Source organism: Corythoichthys intestinalis, chromosome 12 (assembly GCF_030265065.1).
Source record: "Corythoichthys intestinalis isolate RoL2023-P3 chromosome 12, ASM3026506v1, whole genome shotgun sequence".
Taxonomy (NCBI): domain Eukaryota; kingdom Metazoa; phylum Chordata; class Actinopteri; order Syngnathiformes; family Syngnathidae; genus Corythoichthys; species Corythoichthys intestinalis.
In genome coordinates, this window is record NC_080406.1 from 51,522,406 (window position 1) to 51,543,598 (window position 21,193).

General features: G+C 40.4%; 1 protein-coding gene across 2 annotated transcripts in view; it reads right to left on the reverse strand.

Annotated features, from left to right (window-relative positions):
* Positions 1 to 21,193, reverse strand: part of satb2 (SATB homeobox 2) — an 87,489-nt gene that overhangs the window by 22,020 nt on the left and 44,276 nt on the right. For both annotated transcript variants that reach the window (XM_057852241.1, XM_057852240.1), the window contains exons 5-12: positions 14,054 to 14,177; positions 13,482 to 13,584; positions 11,766 to 11,816; positions 11,103 to 11,692; positions 7,065 to 7,277; positions 6,890 to 6,976; positions 3,979 to 4,131; positions 32 to 226 (exon numbers count right to left, since the gene is read on the reverse strand). In XM_057852241.1, coding sequence (XP_057708224.1) covers positions 32 to 226; positions 3,979 to 4,131; positions 6,890 to 6,976; positions 7,065 to 7,277; positions 11,103 to 11,692; positions 11,766 to 11,816; positions 13,482 to 13,584; positions 14,054 to 14,177 — 1,516 coding nt within the window. The remainder of the gene's footprint in view (positions 1 to 31; positions 227 to 3,978; positions 4,132 to 6,889; positions 6,977 to 7,064; positions 7,278 to 11,102; positions 11,693 to 11,765; positions 11,817 to 13,481; positions 13,585 to 14,053; positions 14,178 to 21,193) is intronic.

Consider the following 21,193-nt stretch of genomic DNA (forward strand, 5'->3'; position numbering starts at 1 on the left):
GTCAAAAGACATTTGAAGGCAGTTTTTCTACCTGTGTGTCTTGTGGAAGGTGAAGGACAGTGTGTAGCCTCTCGCTGTGATGGTGCCGAGACTCTTCCTCATATGCCAGGTCCCGGTCGGTCTGCGGAAGCGCCAGGAACCGCCGGATGGTGCACAGGTTCTCCCACAGGGTTCGGTTCTCCGGGCTGGGGTTTTCTTTCCAGCGGAGCAGCTCGCACAGCCAACCCTGTGATGACAGTGTTAAAGCTGTTGCTCGATGATTTATTTTGAGGCATTGGTGTCTATATATTGAAATAACTACTTAATTGTTTGATGTGTTGGACTGTAGCGACAGATTGGTTTTGGTGGAGGCCTACGTCATGGGAGAAGGTAAGTACAAAAAGTAGACAAAAGTTACATTGTTTTTCTTTGGAGTCTGCAGGGTGTGTAAGGTAGGTGTATATCCAGAAAGGGAGATAGAGAAGATTCAATTATGTCTGCGAGACTGGCTCTGTTTGTGACACCAGCTGGTGCGTTCAAGCCGCCACCTCAGGCATCGTGCGACGCTAATAGCCTGATCATCTCTTGCTGCTGCTCATACCATACTGGTGGCCAGCTGCAGCAGATGGGTGCACTGAACTGTGACCCTCCTACCCACTAACCAACTCCCATCTTGACCTGGGGGACTTCGCTAATCATGCACACACACAAGCACAAGCATGCAAGTACTGTATAGAAAGTGCATATCAGCCCTTGATGGTCTTAGGCATGCTAGCAGCCACACGCTACTGACCTACTGGTTGAATAGCTTGATTCCTGATGATGCAATCCATGGAGTTGGACAAACCTTTTTTTGGAAGAGCAACCGTTATATGCCATAGGCCAGTGGTCCCCAACCTTTTTTGCACAACAGAGCGGTGTGTTGTAGGCCTTTTTTTTCACGGACCGGCAATGCATGGCAGAAAATTACAGTAAATATAAAAATGGGCCGAAAAACGAACATTATGTGCAGGGAAAATTTAATTCGCCATACGCTGAGTCAACCTTTTTAACAGCAGCCATAATGAGTTCTTGTCCAATCGTGAAAGGTTTTTAGGCTTTAGCAATACAGTTCGCTATGAGATACGATGCTGTCAGTGCATTTGGTTTTGTTGCCTCATTTGCTAGCTTTTAGCCACATCTTATGCAGAATGGACTTCATTGTAGGCTCCTTTTCTTGCTCAGCAGGAGGCCTTATCACTGTAAAAAAGTTGTCCAAAGACAACGGATTTAGAGTCATCTTCGCTAACGTGTGAGCTTATTATTTCCAGGAACAAATTTGATGCGCCTACGTCATTATCAAGGACGAGTGCACATAGATCTAAAAAATAGATGTTGGCTGCTAGCTCCAATGGATTTCAATGACAACGTCCTATCCAGTTTTATTATTTTATACTAGGGCTGTCAAAATCATCGCGTTCGGGCGGTAATTAATTTTTTAAATTGATCACGTTAAAATATTTGACGCAATTAACGCACATGCCCCGCTCAAACAGATTAAAATGACAGCACAGTGCAATGCCAACTTGTTACTTGTGTTTTTTGGAGTTTTGTCGCCATCTGCTGGCGCTTGGGTGCGACTGATTTTATGGGCTTAAGCACCCATGAGCATTGTGTAATTATTGACATCAACAATGGCGGGCTACTAGTTTATTCTCTGATTGAAAATTTTACAAATTTTACTTAAACGAAATAATTTTTAATATAAAATTTCTATAACTTGTACTAACCTTTATCTTTTAAGAACTACAAGTCTTTCTATCCATGGATTGCTTTAACAGAATGTTAATAATGTTAATGCCATCTTGTTGATTTATTGTTATAATAAACAAATACAGTACTTATGTACCGTATGTTGAATGTATATATCCATCTTGTGTCTTATCTTTCCATTCCAACAATAATTTACAGAAAAATATGGCATATTTTATAGATGGTTTAAATTGCGATTAATTACGATTAATTACGATTAATTAATTTTTAAGCTGTAATTAACTCGATTAATAATTTTAATCGTTTGACAGCCCTATTTTATACTAATCCGAGCAAAACAACAGGAAGTACCCCGTCTGCCATTGCTGATGTGTGCCGCCCAATGCACACAGTCAACAGCAGCTAACGTTACTGTTTGCTTTGACTGACGCTGGGCTGCTATAGATGTGAAAACACCCCAGTAATGGCGGCCAACCATTAGAGTACACAAATCTCTACTGGGATTAGTCAATAGAGTGGAAAGGTATATTGATTTGTCAAGTGACACAGGCCAAATTGCTGTCGTTGACAAATGATTTCTTTGTGGCCCGGGAGCAAATGCACCACCGACCAGTAGCGGTCCCTGGCCCGGTAGTTTGGGATCACTGTCATAGACTACTAATTTTGGGCACAGAACTGCCATTAAAAAATTGACATCAGCTACTTAACCTTATTTTAGTTAACATGAAATGGTTGAAGCGGAGATTTCGTTCTCTTTTGTAGTAGATCTTTCCAAACAAAGTACCTACTTTGCGAACAAAGTACCTTCTTTGCTTTGCAATTGATAGCATTGTGCTTCACTTGATTGGCTTCCGTGCAGGTGATATGAGCTACGGTGACCACCTGTCCGATTTTAGGACAGACACTCAGCCTTTTCAATGATGTGTCCGACATCCGGCACAACACATTAGCCGGACGCTATTTGTCTAGCTTTTAAAGAAAATGGGCCGCTGTGCAGTTTGTGTGACGCAACTCAGCCCTACGGTTGTCACAACTGGTCTGTGATTGGCCAAGAGTGGCTTCAGTTAATAACGTCCTATATCATTGGTTCAATAAAACGGAAACAAAGCTTTAGGTGTGGCTATCTGATGACATCATTTCCTCGCTGGGATTTTATAACAGGGCTAGCAAACATGCCAAAACGTTGGACATCTTTTAAAATTGAATGGGCGAAAGAGCACGATTTCCTCGCCAAAAGTAGTCGAGACACATTCCGCGGTTTCTGCACACTTTTCCGGTGTGACGTAGACGTGAGCAGCTGGGGCAAAGCGACCATAGAACATCACGTGGAAAGAGTGAAACATAAAAGAATGAGGCAAGCAACAGATGTGTCTACATTGAAAACATTTTTTCGAGACCACCATCGCTTCTGGATAGCAAAACTGCTGCTGACCTTTGTACAGTTGCTCCACTTATAAAGGGTTCACTTCTTTTGAGCAGTTCAATTCGGACATTGTTTATACACAAAACATCTTTTTCTGAAGCATTTTGTTTGTTACAAATGTTCCTCGTCAATACCGTTACTCTGCCAAAATATCCTACTATCCTATTTGACTCACTAAGTACTACAGTGTGCTTTTAAGATCGTTTTGTTTAGATGTATACAGGAAGAGCGTATTAAAAAATGCATTAAAAAATACTTAAATGTAATAATATCAAATAAGGATGGTGTAAATACATATACTATATGACTAATGTCAACAGTGCTTTAAAGCTACCATAAGAAAACACAGTGCTTAAAGTGCCTATAACAGCAAAAAGCATGTTTATTTCATATTTCACGCAGTATTTTATGCTCCTGAATGAAATGGAACGGTTGCATGTGTGTGAAAGTGATCGTTTTATTCAATTTTTTTTCATCCAGCACCATGAAAATGAGTGACTTCCGGCTTCACTCCCGAATTGAGGACGAATGCGACTGTGACGTCACCCGGGTCAGGATCTCACAATATAGCATTGCTTTAAAGCATGCAGATGGACTGCTGATTGAAATGATTTTGCGGATTGATTTGTGTATTTTTCGCATCACGTCAGCCAAATGTGCTGCAGGGTTTTGTTGCTGCACCAGGGAGAGGTGTGTGAGCCTTTTTGGGTATCAGAAAGTTCCTGTTTTATGTGTGTGCTGTGTTTTTATATGTCACCCAAACTTGTAAATCGAGCACGTAGCACAAAATACTACTGTATATGCTGCCTCATTTGTTCCCTTACCTGACTCTTGTTGGCAGCCACTTTGGCAAACAGCGCTTGGGAAACCTTTGCTCGCTTCATCTCCTGCTGGATTTCGTCATAGATCCCTGATGTGATGTTAACCAGCGATTCCAACTTGATGGGTAGGTCAGGCACAGGGCCTGTTGGCTTTGGCTGAAAAGGGTGTTATGTAACAATAACACAGTGAGTGCGGGTTGGAGGTAATTCTAATCGCTGAAACTATAAAATGGTATATTAACAAATTCAGTATCCATGCTGGAATTGGGATTTGTGCACACAACAAAGGATCGTTTTATTGGAGGATGCCTGCTTTTTCGTTTGTTTTGTTGTGTTTGTTTGGTCATTGTTCTAGTTTGTTTTCAGATAGAAATTTTGCCATTTGAGTTGTATGTTTGGATTTTGTAATTTAAAGGTCAAATGGTACGCAGAGATCTTAATAGGTTGGAAGGATAACTCTAAAAATAATGCTTAATGTAATGGTAAATGGAGAGTACATATATAGCGCATTTATCTACATTGTTACCATGCCCAAAGCACTTTACATTAGCACATATTCACACACCAATCGTCCTGTTGCCATGATAGGCGCTGCCAAACCATTGGGGGGAAATTAGGGTTCCATGCCTTGCCCAGAGGCACCTTGACAGTGGGCAGTTGTAGCCAGGGATTAATCCACTGACCTTTCTGTCCCAGGACTACTGGAGATACCAACTGCGCCACAGCCGCCCTTACAAAGCCATGATTTGCTTTGCTCTCTATAGTCAATGTTAAATGTTAACTGTTTGGCAGTTTCGCGGATTGTTTTGGAACAACTTTTATGGTGGTATCATACAGTACAGTGGTATGAAAAAGTATTTGAACCTTTTGGAATTTCTCACATTTCCGCATAAAATCAATATCAATGATCTGATCTTTGTCAAAATTACACAAATGTAAAAAAACAACAACAACAACAACTAACTAACTAACTAACTAAAACCACCCAAACATTTATAGGTTTTCATATTTTAATGTGGATAGCGTCCAAACAATGACATAAGGGGGGAAAAAATAAGTAAGTACCTGTGCCTCTGTAAAGTCCTTTGAGACATCTGTTGTGATTGAGGGCTATACAAATAAAATTGAATTGAATTGAATTGAATTGAATTGAATTAAGTAAACCCACTGCCTAAGGACACTTAAAAAGCAATTGAAATCAATTTTTACCAAACAATTTAAGTCAGGTGTGCCCAATCACACACACCTGGTAAGAATTGTCTTGATGAGAAGCATTGTCTGATGTGCATCATGGCTCGGTCAACAGAGCGTCTGAAGACCTGCGATCAAGGATTGTGGATTTGTATAAAGCTGGGAAAGGATACAAAACCATCTCTAAAAGTCTGGATGTTCATTAATCGACAGTCAGAGAGGTTTTCTACAAATGGAAAGAGTTTGGCACTGTGGCTTCTCTCCCAAGGAGTGGCCGTCCAGCAAAGATGACGCCAAAAGTTCAGCGCAGAATACTCAGAGAGGTAAAAAAGAACCCTAGAGTGTCTGCTAAAGACTTACAGAAATCACTGGCACAGTCCAATATCTCTGTGCACACATCAACTATATGTAAAACAATGACTAAGAATGGGAGGACTCCACGGAGGAATCCACTGCTGTCTAAAAAAAAAAAAACATTGTTGCTCGTTTAATGTTCGCAAAAAAAGGCACTTGGACACTTTGGGACAGTTTTGGCAAAATATTTCGTGGACTGATGAAAACAAAGTTGAATTGTTTGGGAGTAACACACAATGTCATGTGTGGAGGAAAAATGGAACAGCTCACCAACATCAACACCTCATCCCCAACGTGAAGTATGGTGGAGGGAGCGTCATGATTTGGAGCTGTTTTGCTATATCAGGGCCTGGACTTCTAATCATTAATGGAAGAATGAATTCAAAAGTTTATCAGGATGTTTTGCAGAAAAACCTGCAGCTGTCTGTCAGACAGTTGAAGCTAAAAAAGAGGATGGATGCCGCAACAAGACAATGATCCAAAACACAGAAGTAAATCACCTTCACAATGGTTTCAGAAGAACAAAATACACGTTCTGGGTGGCCAAGTCAAAGTCTAGACTTGAACCCCATTGAGATGCTGTGGCATGACCTAAAGACAGCGATTCATGCCAGACATCCCAGGAATCTGACTGAACTACAGCAGATTTGTAGAGAAGAATGGGCTAAGATTAGTCCTGATCGATGTGCCAGACTGATCTGCAGCTACAGGAAACAAAATATGGTTAAAGATATTGCTACCAAAAGGGGGGCCACAAAATATTAAATGTGATGGTTCACTTACTATTTTCCCTCCTTCTGTCTTTCTTTGCATATTATTGTCATTAAAATATGAAAACTTATAAAAGTTTGGGTGGTTTTTGTTAAAGCAGACACTTTTTTCATCTGTGTGATTTTGACAAAGATCAGATCACATTTGATAGTGATTTTATGCAGAAATGTGAGAAATTCCAAAAGGTTCAGATACTTTTTCATACAACTGTATCTACATGTCAACAGTTTACATATCATACTCATTTCGCTTTTTTGCCTCTATTATGGCCAGGCTTTTTGTTTGCTTCAATGTGTGTCAAGCTCTTAGACCGCTCGCGTTGTTTTGAAGTCGCTCACAGAGACATGTACAGACGAAACTAGCTTACATTCCAGATACAGCGATAATTTGCCTTAGACATAATAAATAATAGCCCACACGGCATCTGAGTTAAAAGGCCTTATCACTAAAAATGCTCTATTACATCCTTTATGTTTAAAATAGGCTCGTATGATAGCTTTGAAGTTGTTGTTCCATTATACGTGGAATTTGTTTGAAAAAAAACCTGTAGACATTATTCACATTATTTACGCGATGTGCAAGATTGCAGAGAACTCACCGAGTTGGCTATCTTATTCTTGTTCTTCCAAATGGAGGCCCACGTATCAGGTGTTATCTGCTCATCCAAGCTCCTCTCCCACACTTTCTAAGGACACACACAGGACACACAACATGTTAAATTTGAGCGTGTCCAATGCCATACAATAGTGATTTAACCTTTAAGTGTGTTCTACCTGCGAGAGGCGTGGTGTGCCAGGATTGGACGAGTTAGAGGGAGGAAGGCCCACAGTAGGGTTCATGGTGCGCTCCCTCTCCTCTTGGTAGATGCGGTCACGCTCACCCTCGGGCAGGTTGAGGAAGTTCTGCATGGCCTTCAGGTTGACCAGCAGTGACTGAGAGGCTGTACGTGGGTCTTCCTCCTTCCTCAGGATCTCAGACAGCAGTCCCTGAATTGCAACACCATTTTGTTAATGTTTGTTAAAATTGTTGAAGTTCTTTTGAACCATATCAAAATCCACTCAAATTAGTAGATCTGTGGTATGAGATTATACTCTTCAAAATAGCACATCTATCCCAGACGTTCAGGCCCACCCCTTCAGCTACAGCAGTATGGCCACACACAAATAATGTTTACCGTGAGGACACCAGTGAATTAGCTAGCCTGACTAGCATGTGCGTCTGAAAAGCAATTTACTTGAGTAACCTTTTGAGAAAAATGTACTTCTATGAGTAGTTTTACAAAGCCATACTTTTTACTTCACTTGAGTAGATTTGTGAAGAAGAAACGCTACTCTTACTATGCTATCTTGGGCTACATTAGTTGTCATATTTTCCCTTTTTATTCTACATATTAGATTTTTCGCCAGAGACGCCAACAGTGGCTCTACCAGTTTCACCAATGAGATGTCACAACAATAATCGCATGACTCCATTATACCAATCAGACTCAAGCTGGCCGTTCTATGATCACGCCAACCTGTTCAACCACGTCTTTAAACTACCGTCTACCATGTATTGACTGTGCGTCCTTGGTTGGTTGAAGGGGACGGGACTTGATAAGCATATGCTTCTCCCGTCAGCCCTTGTCTTTATTGTCTTCGGTTTTGTTTCTTCGGGTTAATCATATCACAAAGCTTGTAATTGAAATGATACCGAAGATGATGACAATAAATAAATAAAGCACCTTAAAATTTTAAATACACCATAGAGTGCCGCCATCAACATGACTCGAAGTCGAAAGAGCGGATTTAATCTCTCTCCCAGTTTCTATATGGCGCCAATTGGCCACGGAAAACTGGAGATATGATCCCTATAGTTTCAGAATACAAAATATGTTTTTTCCACTAGAGGGCACTCGTGCTCTTTGGACGAATAATGCCTCATTTCTGTAGATTTTTTTTCTCTTTTCATAATTCAATGGTTAGTATAATAACAGTTCATACAAACAACTTTGTGTTGACAAAAAACATTTAAAAATAAAATTCAAATAACTTAAGCAGTTAAACATAATGTTACTCATTACTATTTTTTTCGCCAAATACTTTTTTACTTGAACTTGAGTAGTGTTTGGATGACTACGTTTACTTGAGTAATATTATTTTTAAGTAACGCTACTCTCACTTGAGTAAAATATTTGGCATTCTTTCTGTACCGATCGCTTATCCAAACTCAATGGGGAGCGGCTTGTTTCAATGAATGGGGAATGTGGTTATGGCGACGCCTGGGATCAAGACAGAAACGGTAAAAGGATTTTTTTTAAACTGATTTTGAGGACATTTGTTGACCGATGGCTTAAAACATATACCATAATTTTTGGACAATAAGGCGCACCTGACTATAAGCCACCACCCACCAAATCTGACATGAAAACGGCATTTGTTCATAGATAAGCCGCATTGGACTTTCAGCCGCAGCTGTCCTCACTGTATTATTGGATATTTACACCAAAATATATTGAACAGTCACACTTTGACAGTGGCCTTATACGACTGTCATAAGACCAAATGAACCAACATTAAATTTTGAGCCAATTGGCTACAAAGCTTCATTGCTTCAAGAAGCTTCATTTAGCCCTCACTGCTTCCTTGGGGGAGACAGTCAACATCGCTGCCACCTGCTGTCAACACTGCTGTTGTCTAACATGCTTCCTAGCATGCACTGCAGCGCTCCAGATGTAAATAACAATCAAAATTCATGTTCTGTGCTAATTATGTCTTCAGTTACTGTTCCAGTTGTTTCATTAATTGCTTGTTATGGGATTTGGTAACACTTTCTTTGACAGTGGCGACATAAGACTGGCATTAGACAATCATAATTATATCAATCATAACTGTCATGTGCATTAATGAATTGTTGTAACACATGTCATTTAGTGTTAACTGGCCAATTATCTCACTTTTTAATGGATGAAAAAGATCCGAGCTGGACATAAATGGAGTTAGTGACATAATTTGCCGGATGACATTCAATGACTTCGGTCATACGCATTCATTCATGCCCATGATAGTGTCATGTTATAATGACATACCGCACGCATGCTATTTTTAGACCGTGACGTCACATCGTAAAGCGGAAGTAAAGCCGAAGTGGGACATTATAGACCCGCCCTCGCATAGAAACAATGTAATTTGTGGTACTTTTCTCCGGTAATCTTTCAAAAACGAACATGCCAATCACACATTGCTTTTTTGGAACTTGTAGAAACAACTCTAGACATTACGACATATGAAGGATGTTTTCTTCATACGTTTCTGGAAACCAAAAACTCGGGAGGAAAAATGTGAAGACCGAATCAACTTGCGCGGACTTTAACACCAGCTTGGTGAATCCATTCACATTTCATATGCAGTAAAAATTTTGTTGGGTTGGCATGGTCTTTCAGAGGACAAAGAGGTAAGCCATTTTTATATTTTTAACTTATTTTTTAGCGTAACGTTGTGCCGTACTGCTTCTGTCTGACAATGAATGACCTGAAAAGAATTACAATGGTATCTGACTGCCACTGTTACCGTTTCTGTTATTAAAAAAAATAAAAATAAATAAACTTTAGTAAGAGGGGAAGTGTAAATAAATTATAGAATTAAGATTTGTTATCAATGAAAAAATTAAAAGGGTTCGTTGGCTGTCACTGAGTAGCATTTGCGATCGCTACACAAAGCTAACTAAAGTACCCCCAAGAATGGTCAGAGACATAGGACAACCAGAGGATATATATGAAAGACAGTGCTGATGGTAAAGGATAGCTTGTTGAAACAGGAGAATGTCATTGTCAGTCACGTCGATAAAAAAGCTAAGGCTATGCTTAGGTCGGCTCATTTTTTTCCCGTCTTTTTCAGCCTTCGACACTCAAGCCATCTTTTTAACTGAACATTTTTAAGTTCTTTCACATCTTTGCCAGTGAATTTGGCACCGGGGACATCATTTTCGGAGAGAATTGGTAGGTTTAGCTCTGTACACATCTCCTTCGTAGACGATTTCCATTCATTTCCTATTAGGGACAAACGGTGGCATGTCCCTCCTAAGCAACAGTAGCTAATGTCATGAATATTAATGAGCGGAAGTGACGTGTTGCTTGCGGTACACCATTATGACGGTCTTTTGGCACCACTGTCAAATAAAGTGTTACCTGTTAACCCAAAATAAATCAACAAATAAGCCGCACTGGACTATAAGCCGCAGGATACAAAATGAAGGAAAAAAGTAGCAGATTATAGTCCAAAAATAACGGTAAACATATTTTTTTACTGCACTAGCCCACCAAAGTTTGACGACAGTGCAATTTATAGTTTATGAATGAAGCCGGACGGAAAAACAGAGACATGCAAAATCTGGTGAATTATTGCATGATGGTTAATGTTCTAGGGATTTGTTATCTAAAGGTGCCATTCACGGCTTCTTTTAAGTGAATCCTATGTGCCATCTTTAAATTTTTCTATCGACGCATGCTGTAAAGTGTTTAGCTCAGCCTTGAGTGCATCAGGTGCTTGTGCCTCTACAGTGGAAACATGAGGGCTAATGACCTGGAAGCTACCCCACCACGCTTTTGGCAATCCTGCTGAAAATACCTCGAAAGTGGGTGTCCACAAATGAGCCCAACCCTGCGTGAAGAAATAAGCGTCTATAATTTGAATGGATCTGAATTAAGTACAGCAATTATCTCTTCACGCCCACAGTTGATGTGACTGTGCTCTTTGTGTGTACATAATGCATAGGAAATTTCTTCACTATCCCAACTTCGTTTGACTTTGTAATGACAATCATAGTTTCCTTACTTGAGTGCGATTGAAGGCGACTCGGGCAAACACGGCCTGGGATACGCTGGCTCTCTTCAACTCATCTCGAACCTGCTGGTAGATTTCAGAGGAAACCTCAGAGGCTGAGGGATTGCTTCCTGGATGGTCGCCGCCGACTTTGGAGGGTCCACGTGGAATGGGCGGGTGGTTGAGAAACTGTTGGTTGATGGCTTGCGGGTGCTGATGTGCCAGCAACCGGCTGACGGCTATCTGCTGGTTGATAAGGTGGGCCATGGCGAGCTGCTGGCGCACCAGCTGGGGGGAGAGTTGAGGTGAGAGCAGCCCACCTGGGCCCAGCAGGGGTTGGAGGGCGCCAGGCGGGTGGGGTGGTGGTGGCGCGGGCACCTGGCCCGTATGGAGAGGGGGGCTGTGGTGGAGGGGGCCGTGGGGTGAAGGCTGTTGCTGTGGGTGAGGAGGTTGCTGAGGAGGCTGCGACGGTGCCTGCGATTCTCCAGATCCCGCTTTCAAAAGGGGGCTGCCGCCAAGATGACCGAGCTGCGCCAGGCCAGCCAAGTGAGGAGGCGGTCTCTGGCCCAGCATGCAGAAGTCAGCCATGTTGTCCCGTTCAACTGTACAGCAGACCAGATTGTCATTTATTTACCCCAAAATATTGTTTGTGTTCAAAAAGAAAAGAATGCTTACTTTTGATGTCAGCGGGATCTCGTCCTGACCACATCTTCTCCAAATAATCCACTGCTCAAAGCAAACACAACAAGTAAAACAAATGTCCATTTAATGCATGTGCAGCAATATGTACTATTCAAAAATAAACCTATTATCTCTTGGAAAATATCTCCAAACTGTATTTAACCCCTTGATTTGTTGTATCCCTTTAACATATCCAATCAGAATGATGTCCTTTGTATTCTCTAATGCCTATTCTGCTGCTTGAGGCTATATATTTAATGAAATACATATCAGTTATTTTTCTCAGTTACAGTTTTTGGGGGTCATGTTTGACACCATCAGAATTGCTGTACGAAAACAATACTGCGATTTTCCCATATAAATTAAGCCATAGACTTCACTATCAGTTGACGATACAGCTCCCACAGACATTGCGCAACGGCTTCCCGTAGGAGGCCGGGCCACGGAGAGCATCCTGGAAGCCTTCACTGCGATAAACTTAAACATGCTGCATTTTAATGCCGGATTTAGGTGGAAACAGGACAAAGGTTTCCATGCATGAAAGCAAGCAGGAGTGATTTGGTTGAGGATTCAAGGTAATTATTATATAAAATAGCACAATGCATGCACTTTGAAACGCTGTGAAAAAAAAAAATGAATGAAAAAAATTTGCGTAACTTCAGGTTGAAATATTTACCTAAAATGAATGATAACTGCCCGTTTTTTGTTTTTAACCAAGAATCTAGACTGTTTTCTGTTCATATCGATAGAAATTCTGGGATTTTTGCATTTATTTACAAGAATTTTCAATTTAAAAAGCTCTCCGTTTTGTGATGGCCGCCACGTTGGATTTTGTTTCCATACACAATAGCGTAACTTTACATTCAAATAATCAGGTAATTTTCGTCCAACTGCCTGTTATTTGTTCCAAAAACTAGTAATTTAGACATTTCTGCGCCCATAAATCTTTTTTTTTTTTTTTTAATTGTCTTTTAAGTGTTGTATTTTATGTAAACTTTTCAATCTAAAAACGACGAGGGCCGAAAGTGACATCGGAATTCAACCTAAATAAGTTGTGATTTTAAGTAGAAAAATGCCAAATTTGCTTTTGCTGAGTAAAATTAAGATGATTCTGCATGTTTTCCTCAAGTATTGAGTTTCTGATGCGATAATTGAGTGATTTATTAGCTATGGACTACTTATGTCAAAATTGCACTAAATTAAAAAAAACAAGTTGCTATTTCGGGCAAAAAGAATGTGATATGTTAAATATTGCTATTGATCCTGAAAATATTGATGATTATCTCTGCATTTGGTGGTGTTTGTGCATCTACCGTGACATCTGAGAATTTTATAGCCATTTTAAGTTTTGTGAAACTTCTATAACAAATAATTAATCGGGATATAATTAGGATTTTTTTTTTTTTTTTTTTGATGCCGCTGCTCATGTTGACTCATATATGCCGAGAGGAGGTGCCCGTTTTGGTTTTGAAAATATCTGAATTTTAGGTTTTTGAAAATAGGCCCCCTACAGATCGGCCCCGCGCCCAGTTTCCCGTCAACTGATAGTGAAGTCTATGATTAAGCAAAAAATAAAAACTGCAGTACAAGAAGTTTTAAGAAGACCTTAAAGGGATTAGGTCATAGTAATTTGAATTCACCTAATCAATTTGTTTGAGTTGATGTTGCAAGGGTGTTTATTGGCCGTTAAAGCCAAACTGTCAACCTTACCTTTGATTTTCTTGTACTTCTTGTACCAGCGACCAAACTCCTGGCATTTAGCGGTGGAAACGTTGGCATAGTAGGAGCTGTTCACGATGGACGAGATCATACTCTGTGAGAAAGAAAAGACACGGATAAAGATAATTAATAGCCAGAGCGATACCAAATGTTTACAGTCAACCAAACATAAAAAATGCAATGTGACACACACACACAATTGAAACAGACAGTCAGTAATCATGACTGGAAGCCACACGTGGAAATTTGAGCTAGCAGTGAACAGCTAGAGAATCTCCACTCAAACACACACACACATATGCTTGCAATTGATCCACTTGCTGCCATCAACGCCCCCACCAGAGCTCCATTAAAGGCCATAAATCTCCCGCAGCAGCCATTATGATGCGGCGAGAGCGCTAAACATGCAGCTGGGGAGTTAAAACACGCCAGAGTTTGATTAAAATGTAGCAACAGTTATTAATCATATTTATTTTCTAGCTTTCTAATTGTGCAGGGTGTGAAGACAGACAACCTTTCACGCTTGACTCTAGGTTGTATTTTGTTAATGTTTTTTTTCTAACCTGTGACAGAGGACACTCTTTAGCTAGAGTGCTTTGGTTCATTTCCTTGAGGAGCTCCTTGAGAGCATTCCGGACAGTCGCGTGGTTCCATTGTTCACAGGGGAGGTCTTCAAGCTTGGAAAAACTACAATAGGAAAAAAGACAGTCAGAGGTTGCTGGTATGAAAACTTTCTGATATATGAATGGCTATCATCTAGTCACATGGGACTACAGTGGTATGAAAAAGTATCTGAACCATTTGGAATTTTTCACATTCCTCATAAAATCACCATCAAATGTGATCTGATCTTTGTCAAAATCACACAGATGAAAAAAACAGTGTCTGCTTTATTTAAAACCACCCAAAGATTTATAGGTTTTCATATTTTAATGAAGATAGTATGCAAACAATGACCGAAAGGGGGAAATAAAAGTAAGTCAACCCTCACATTTAACATTTTATGATAGGCTCCAGCACCTCTGACCATTGTAAGGATAAGCGGCATGGAAAATGAATGAGTGCCCCCCCCTTTGGCAGCAATAACTTAAACCAGACGCTTACTGTAGCTGCAGATCAGTCTGGCAGATCGATCAGGACTAATCTTGGCCCATTCTTCTCTACAAAACTGCTGTAGTTCAGTCAGGTTCCTGGGATGTCTGGCATGAATCGCTGTCTTTAGGTCATGCCACAGCATCTCAATGGGGTTCAAGTCTGGACATTGACTTGGCCACTCCAGAACGTGTATTTTGTTCCTCTGAAACTATTCTGAAGTTGATTTTCTTCTGTGTTTTGGATCATTGTCTTGTTGCTGAATTCATTCTCTCTTTAGCTTCAACTGTTTGACAGATGGCCTCAGGTTTTCCTGCAAAACATCCTGAAAAACTTTTGAATTCATTCTTCCATTAATGATTGAAGTTGTCCAGGCCCTCAGGTAGCAAAACAGCCCCAAATCATGATGCTCCATCCACAATGCTTCACGTTGGGGATGAGGTGGTGATGTTGGTGAGCTGTTCTATGTTTCCTACACACATGACGTTGTGAGTTACTCCCAAACAATTCAACTTTGGTTCTATCAGTCCACAAAATATTTTGCCAAAACTATTGAGGGGTGTCCAAGTGCCTTTTTGCGAACATTAAACGATTAACGGTGTTTTTTTTTTAGACAGCAATGACTTCCTCTGTGTAGTCCTCCCATGAACACCAATCTTGGCCATAGTTTTACGTATAGTTTATGTGGGCACATAAATATTGGACTGTGCCAGTGTTTTCTGTAATTCTTTAGCAGACAGACTAGGGTTCTTTTTTTTTTACCTCTCTGAGTATTATGCGCTGAACTTTTGGTGTCATCTCTGGTGGATGGCCACTCCTTGGGAGAGAAGCAACAGTGCCAAACTCTCTCCATTTGTAGACAACTTCTCTGACCTTTCTATCCTTTCCCAGCTTTGTACAAATCAACAATCCTTGATCGCAGGTCTTCAGACAGCTCTTTTGACTGAGCCATGATGCACATCAGACAATGCTTCTCATCTAGACATTTCTTACCAGGTGCGTGTTTTATAGTGGGCAGGGCAGCTTTAAAACACTCATCAGTGATTGAGCACTCACCTGACTTAAATTGTTTGGTAAAATTTGGTTTCAATTGCTCTTTAAGTCTCTTTAGGCAGTGGGTTCACGTACTTATTTTTCCCCCCTTCTTTCCTTGTTTGCATAATATCCTCATTAAAATATGAAAACCTATAAATGTTTGGGTGGTTTTAGTTAAAGCAGACACTGTTTTTACATCTGTGCGATTTTGACAAATATCAGATCACATTGGATGTTGATTTTATGCAGCAGTATGAGAAATTCCAAAAGGTTCAGCTGCTTTTTCATACCACTCTAAGTGTACCAGCAAGCGTCAAAGGACAGAGATGCTATGCTGTACAGGAATTGTTACAAAGAATTTAAGAGGAAAATTGAGTCCTTGTAATGAAGAATTTGATCCAAACAAGCAGCAGCTTGTGTCTGTTGTCATTCATTTTCGGCAACAGTTTTTCAAGGATAAGCAGTACGCCATATATCTTTTACCGTTAACACTGTGTGGACATTCAAAATACTAGCGCACCTACGCCTGGCTGATTACAAAGTCCCGCCCAATAAGCCACAGCATTATGGCCAAACACAAATAACCGTTTTGATTCAAGTCACATTTATTCTTTTTGATCCTTGACAAGCCATTCCCATTAGTATCCCTGAGTAAATGCATTCATCAAATCAATGAATGGATGTGCCAGAATTTTCTCCAGTTAAATGTGGAGAAGACAGAGGTGATCATTTTTGGGCCAAAAAAAGAAAGGTCAAAAATAAGCAGGCAACTTAGCTCAATGTCACTTACAGCTACAAATCAAGTCAGAAACATTGGCGTAATTATTGACTCAGACCTAAAATTTGATGGCCATCTAAAGTCCGTCACTAAATCCGCTTATTACCACCTAAAAAACATAACCAGAATTAAGGGCTTCTGACTCAACAAGACATGGATAAACTTATGCATGCATTCATTTTCAGCAGATTGGACTATTGCAACGGTATATTTACGGGTCTTGATAAAAAATCAGTCAGGAAGCTGCAGCTAATACAGAATGCTGCAGCCAGAGTCCTCACAAATACAAGGAAGCTGGACCACATTACACCGGTTTTGAAATCGCTACACTGGCTTCCAGTGAGTCAAAGGATAGACTATAAAATACTTCTGCCCGTCTACAAAACACTTAATGGCCTTGGACCAAAATACATGCTTGACTTGTTAGATTCCTATGAGACATCTAGACCCCTAAGGTCGTCTGGAACCGGTCTTCTGCATGTTCCAAGAACAAGAACGAAGCAGGGTAAGGCAGCATTTGGTTATTATGCTCCTCACCTCTGGAACAAGTTACCTGAACGTCTAAAGTATGCTCAAACTGTTAGCTCTTTTAAATCAGGGCTAAAAACGCTTTTGTTTAGCACTGCATATCCATAACTGTCTATATATTTCAATCTACTTGCTTTCTATTTCTCTTGTGCCTATCTCCATTGCTGATTTCAATTATTAGTAGTAGTAGTAGTTTTTGTTTTATTTATTTATTTGTTTTTTTTTTTTTTTTATTCTATTTGTTATTAAATGCAATTTTTATGTATAATTTTATTTCCGATTTTGATTGTCTTGGTTTTTACGTTGTATTGATTTAAATGTGATTTTTATGATCTTCATGTGAAGTAAAGCACTTTGAATTGCCTTGTGTTGAATTGTGCTATATAAATAAATTTGCCTTGCCTTTTAGCAATTTGGATTAATTTCAGTTCATTTATTTCAATGCCAATCACTTATACCACAGGTGTCAAACCAATTCCAGAAAGGGCCAAGTGGGTGCTGGATTTTGTTCCAACCGATTCCGTGGAGAGAGTTAAACCAATGAACTTCCTGCTGAAACAAGCAGCACCTGACAAAGTTCAACTGATTACACATGTAAAAGATCTGATTGGTGAAAAGGTGTCCTCTTCATTGGTTGGAAAGCAAACCTCCACCCACTTGGCCCTTCTGGAATCGGTTTGACACCTGTGACTTATACAAAATGTAAAGTTCCCATGGTGATGGCACCACTAATAGAGCCTAGTTCGGGCCTAAAAAATCCAGCCCGACCCGACACGGCCCGCTGGTATTGAGGCCCGACCCGGCCCGAGCTCGATCACTTAACTAGATTTGCAGGCCCGAGCCCAAAAAACCCGATTTTTTTTTTTTTTTTTTTTTTTTTTTTTTTGAGTGACGCGGAAAAAACACAGCAGCAGCAATTTATTTTCATTTCTTCGAGTTGGCAGAAAAAAAACGCAAATTTTCTTAATGTTTAAATAATCTACATATTTTTTTTAGAATTATCAAAGCATTCACACAACGAAATAACGCTGGGAAAGTTTGTTAAACATATTTCTGAGTGTGTGGGATATTGTTCTCACATGGACGCGCCTCTCTGACAAGGAGATGGAACAGGAGAGGGGGGCGCCTCGGCCGTGCGCAAACGGTAGAGGGGGAGGACAAGAAGGAAAAGCGGCCGGCGCCACGGCGTTCGTGCACACGCACAAGCAAAAGCGCAATACAGAGAGACTGCTCTCCATTTTTTTTTTTTTTTTTTTTTTTTTTTTTTTGGAGTGACGCGGAAAAAACGTAGCAGCAGCAATTTATTTTCATTTCTTCGAGTTGGCAGAAAAAAACGCAAGTTTTCTTAATGTTTAAATAATCTACATATTTTTTTGAGAATTATCAAAGCATTCACACAACAAAATAACGCTGGGAAGGTTTGTTAAACATATTTCTGAGTGTGTGGGATATTGTTCTCACATGGACGCGCTTCTCTGACAAGGAGAGGGAACAGGAGAGGGGGGCGCCTCGGCCGTGCGCAAACGGTAGCGAGGGAGGACAAGAAGGATAAGCGGCCGGCGCCACGGCGTTCGTGCACACGCACAAGCAAAAGCGCAATACAGAGTGCTTGCTCTCCATTTTTTTTTTTTTTTTTAAAATAATTTATTAGTCCGGCATGGCGGCCCGACCCGACCTGACCCGAACGTGAATGCTTAAAGAGCATACGACACCAGAAAAAAAGTCTTAAATGGCATTATTATGTGAATTAGAATCATATTTTGAGACGATTCGACCATATACAACAATTTAGCAAAGCGCAGATGACGAGAAATTAGTTTTTTAATCTGCCGGTTAGCCACGCCTACAATTATAGGGCTTTAGCGTCCCCAACAGGTGGATGACGTCAGCGGTAGACTAGGCTCATCGGTTTTACTATTCAGCCCATTGAGGGGGAAGTGTTCAGAACGAGGAAAACGAGACGAAGAGAGCTGCAAAATGTCATTGTTTCAGTCTCTCTACTCCCAATATTTTTACAGGATATTCTTTTTATCCAAGTATTTTCCCCAATAGCTATATAAATGGCTTGAGAAGGACCAGTCAGCCCGTCGAGGGGGAACTATTCACAATGAGGAAAACGCGACGAAGAGAGCGGCAAAATGTCATTGTTTCTGTCTCTTTACTTCAATATTTTTACAGGATATTCTTTTTATCCAAGTACTTTTCCCCAATAGCTATATAAATGGCTTGAGAAGGACCAGTCAGCCCGTCGAGGGGGAACTATTCACAATGAGGAAAACGCGACGAAGAGAGCGGCAAAATGTCATTGTTTCTGTCTCTTTACTTCAATATTTTTACAGGATATTCTTTTTACCCAAGTACTTTCCCCAATTGCTAAATAAATGGCATGGTCATGACAAATAACTTGTGCTAAATGGAATATAAAATAATAAAAATCCATTTATTCAAGACGACATGGCAAAATTACTCCATAATGGTCAAAACAGTCGACTTTACCTTTACTGTCACACCTGCCGAACGATATTTTATGACACCTAAATCGGACATATGTCATTTCCCCTCCCCGGCTTCGGAGAATGTAAACAGACCAGAAGGAGTGACAGCTAGCCGACATGCTAACCCGAACCGAGGGATGTTTCAAAGTCTTCGAAGTGGAAAATCACACATAACTAGCCTGGATTATTTGACATGACGACCCGGTTGTCGAGTTTCTTTGCGGATCGGCAAACCACCCGGCGGAGAGCAATTTACAGTTCGTTCCCTGGAGGAGGGTGGCTGGAATTGTTGTGTAGCTAACGTGCTAACAGCTAACTGCTAATGAGCGTGAGGATAGCTTTTTACATGCCTATCAATGATCAAACGTAAGTAGTCCTTTATTTCAAGGAATTTTATAGTGTTTACTTTGTAATCACTGTATTCGTATTTGACATAATACAAAACAAGATGTTTACTCACTTCCTTGTAAGTCCAATGGTCCCACAGTAAATATCCAAGGTGAATGGGAACCTTTTGAAACTCCAAAAAGGCGCATACGCCTCTCCCGCATACAGAATGATTTTTCTGCAGCCGTTTGGCTGGCGTGATGCAAAAAATAAAAGTATTAATCCGCAAAATCAGCTGAATCCTTCGTCCTCATACACAACAGTACACTGTAGCGTGAAGAGGACGTCTTCTACCGTACACGTCACAGCGCCCTCCTCCTCAATGCGAGACCGAAGCCGGAAGTCACTCATTTTCCTGGCGCGGGATTAAAAAAACTAAATAAATATAGCGATCGCTTCCACACACATCCAAGCGGTCCATATCATTCAGGAGCATAAAATACCGCGTGTATTATGAAATAAACATGCTTTTTCGTGTCACAAGCACTTTAAATTGTGGGCCCGACCCGACCCGAATGTCGGGTTCGGGTTCGGGCACAAAATCTAACCTCTAACCACTAAGCAATTATACACTGGCCAAGATACACCCTTCCGCCAAGTTTGACGACTGAGCGTCATGGGCGTCGCCAGACATATTTCACTGGGAAACGTGCCCAAGTATAAATTTCACAGGTTAAAAAACATAAATAAATAAAATACCTTGGAGTTTTAAGTCTTCATAGCATGATCTACAGAATGTGCCTATCTAATATGGTCATACCATTCTATTCACTCCATATACAAAATCTGCACATGGCTCCTTAATATGGTAATTTATGCATTAAGTTTTGGCTGTGATATGAACATGAGTTGATATTTCTGTGAAGCACTTTCAGTTCAGGAGATATGCTTCAATAATATGTTACGGGAAATCCAAGTTCCCAATTTGTGATGTTTCTGATGTGTTGTAAAGTCGTAATGTGGGATAAAAACATGGTTGCTAACTTAGAATGTTGCTGCTTAACTAAGAATAGTAGTCTATTTTTATGCTCCAACGATACATCACAAGTTGCGTGACTGTTTGCCACTTTTTATAGACACAAAGTAATAGAGAATCATTTTTTTCGATTACTCGAACAACACAGGAACGCAGCATCTATTTTACAGTGCATGTGTCAAACTGTCAATCATACAGTCGAGGGTGAAAATTACATCTTCCCACCTGATTTACAGTTTAGTGCCAGATACTGCCCTTACATGCATTTTATTTGTTACTGCAGTCCCTGTAATCTGTAACAAGGTGTACTATTTTTATTTCTATTTGACTCAAACAGCATTACTCTTGCAGATGGATAATAGAAAGTTATTTGCTCGCAGCGAGGAGGAACGAGAGTGGTAAGCTAGGTAGC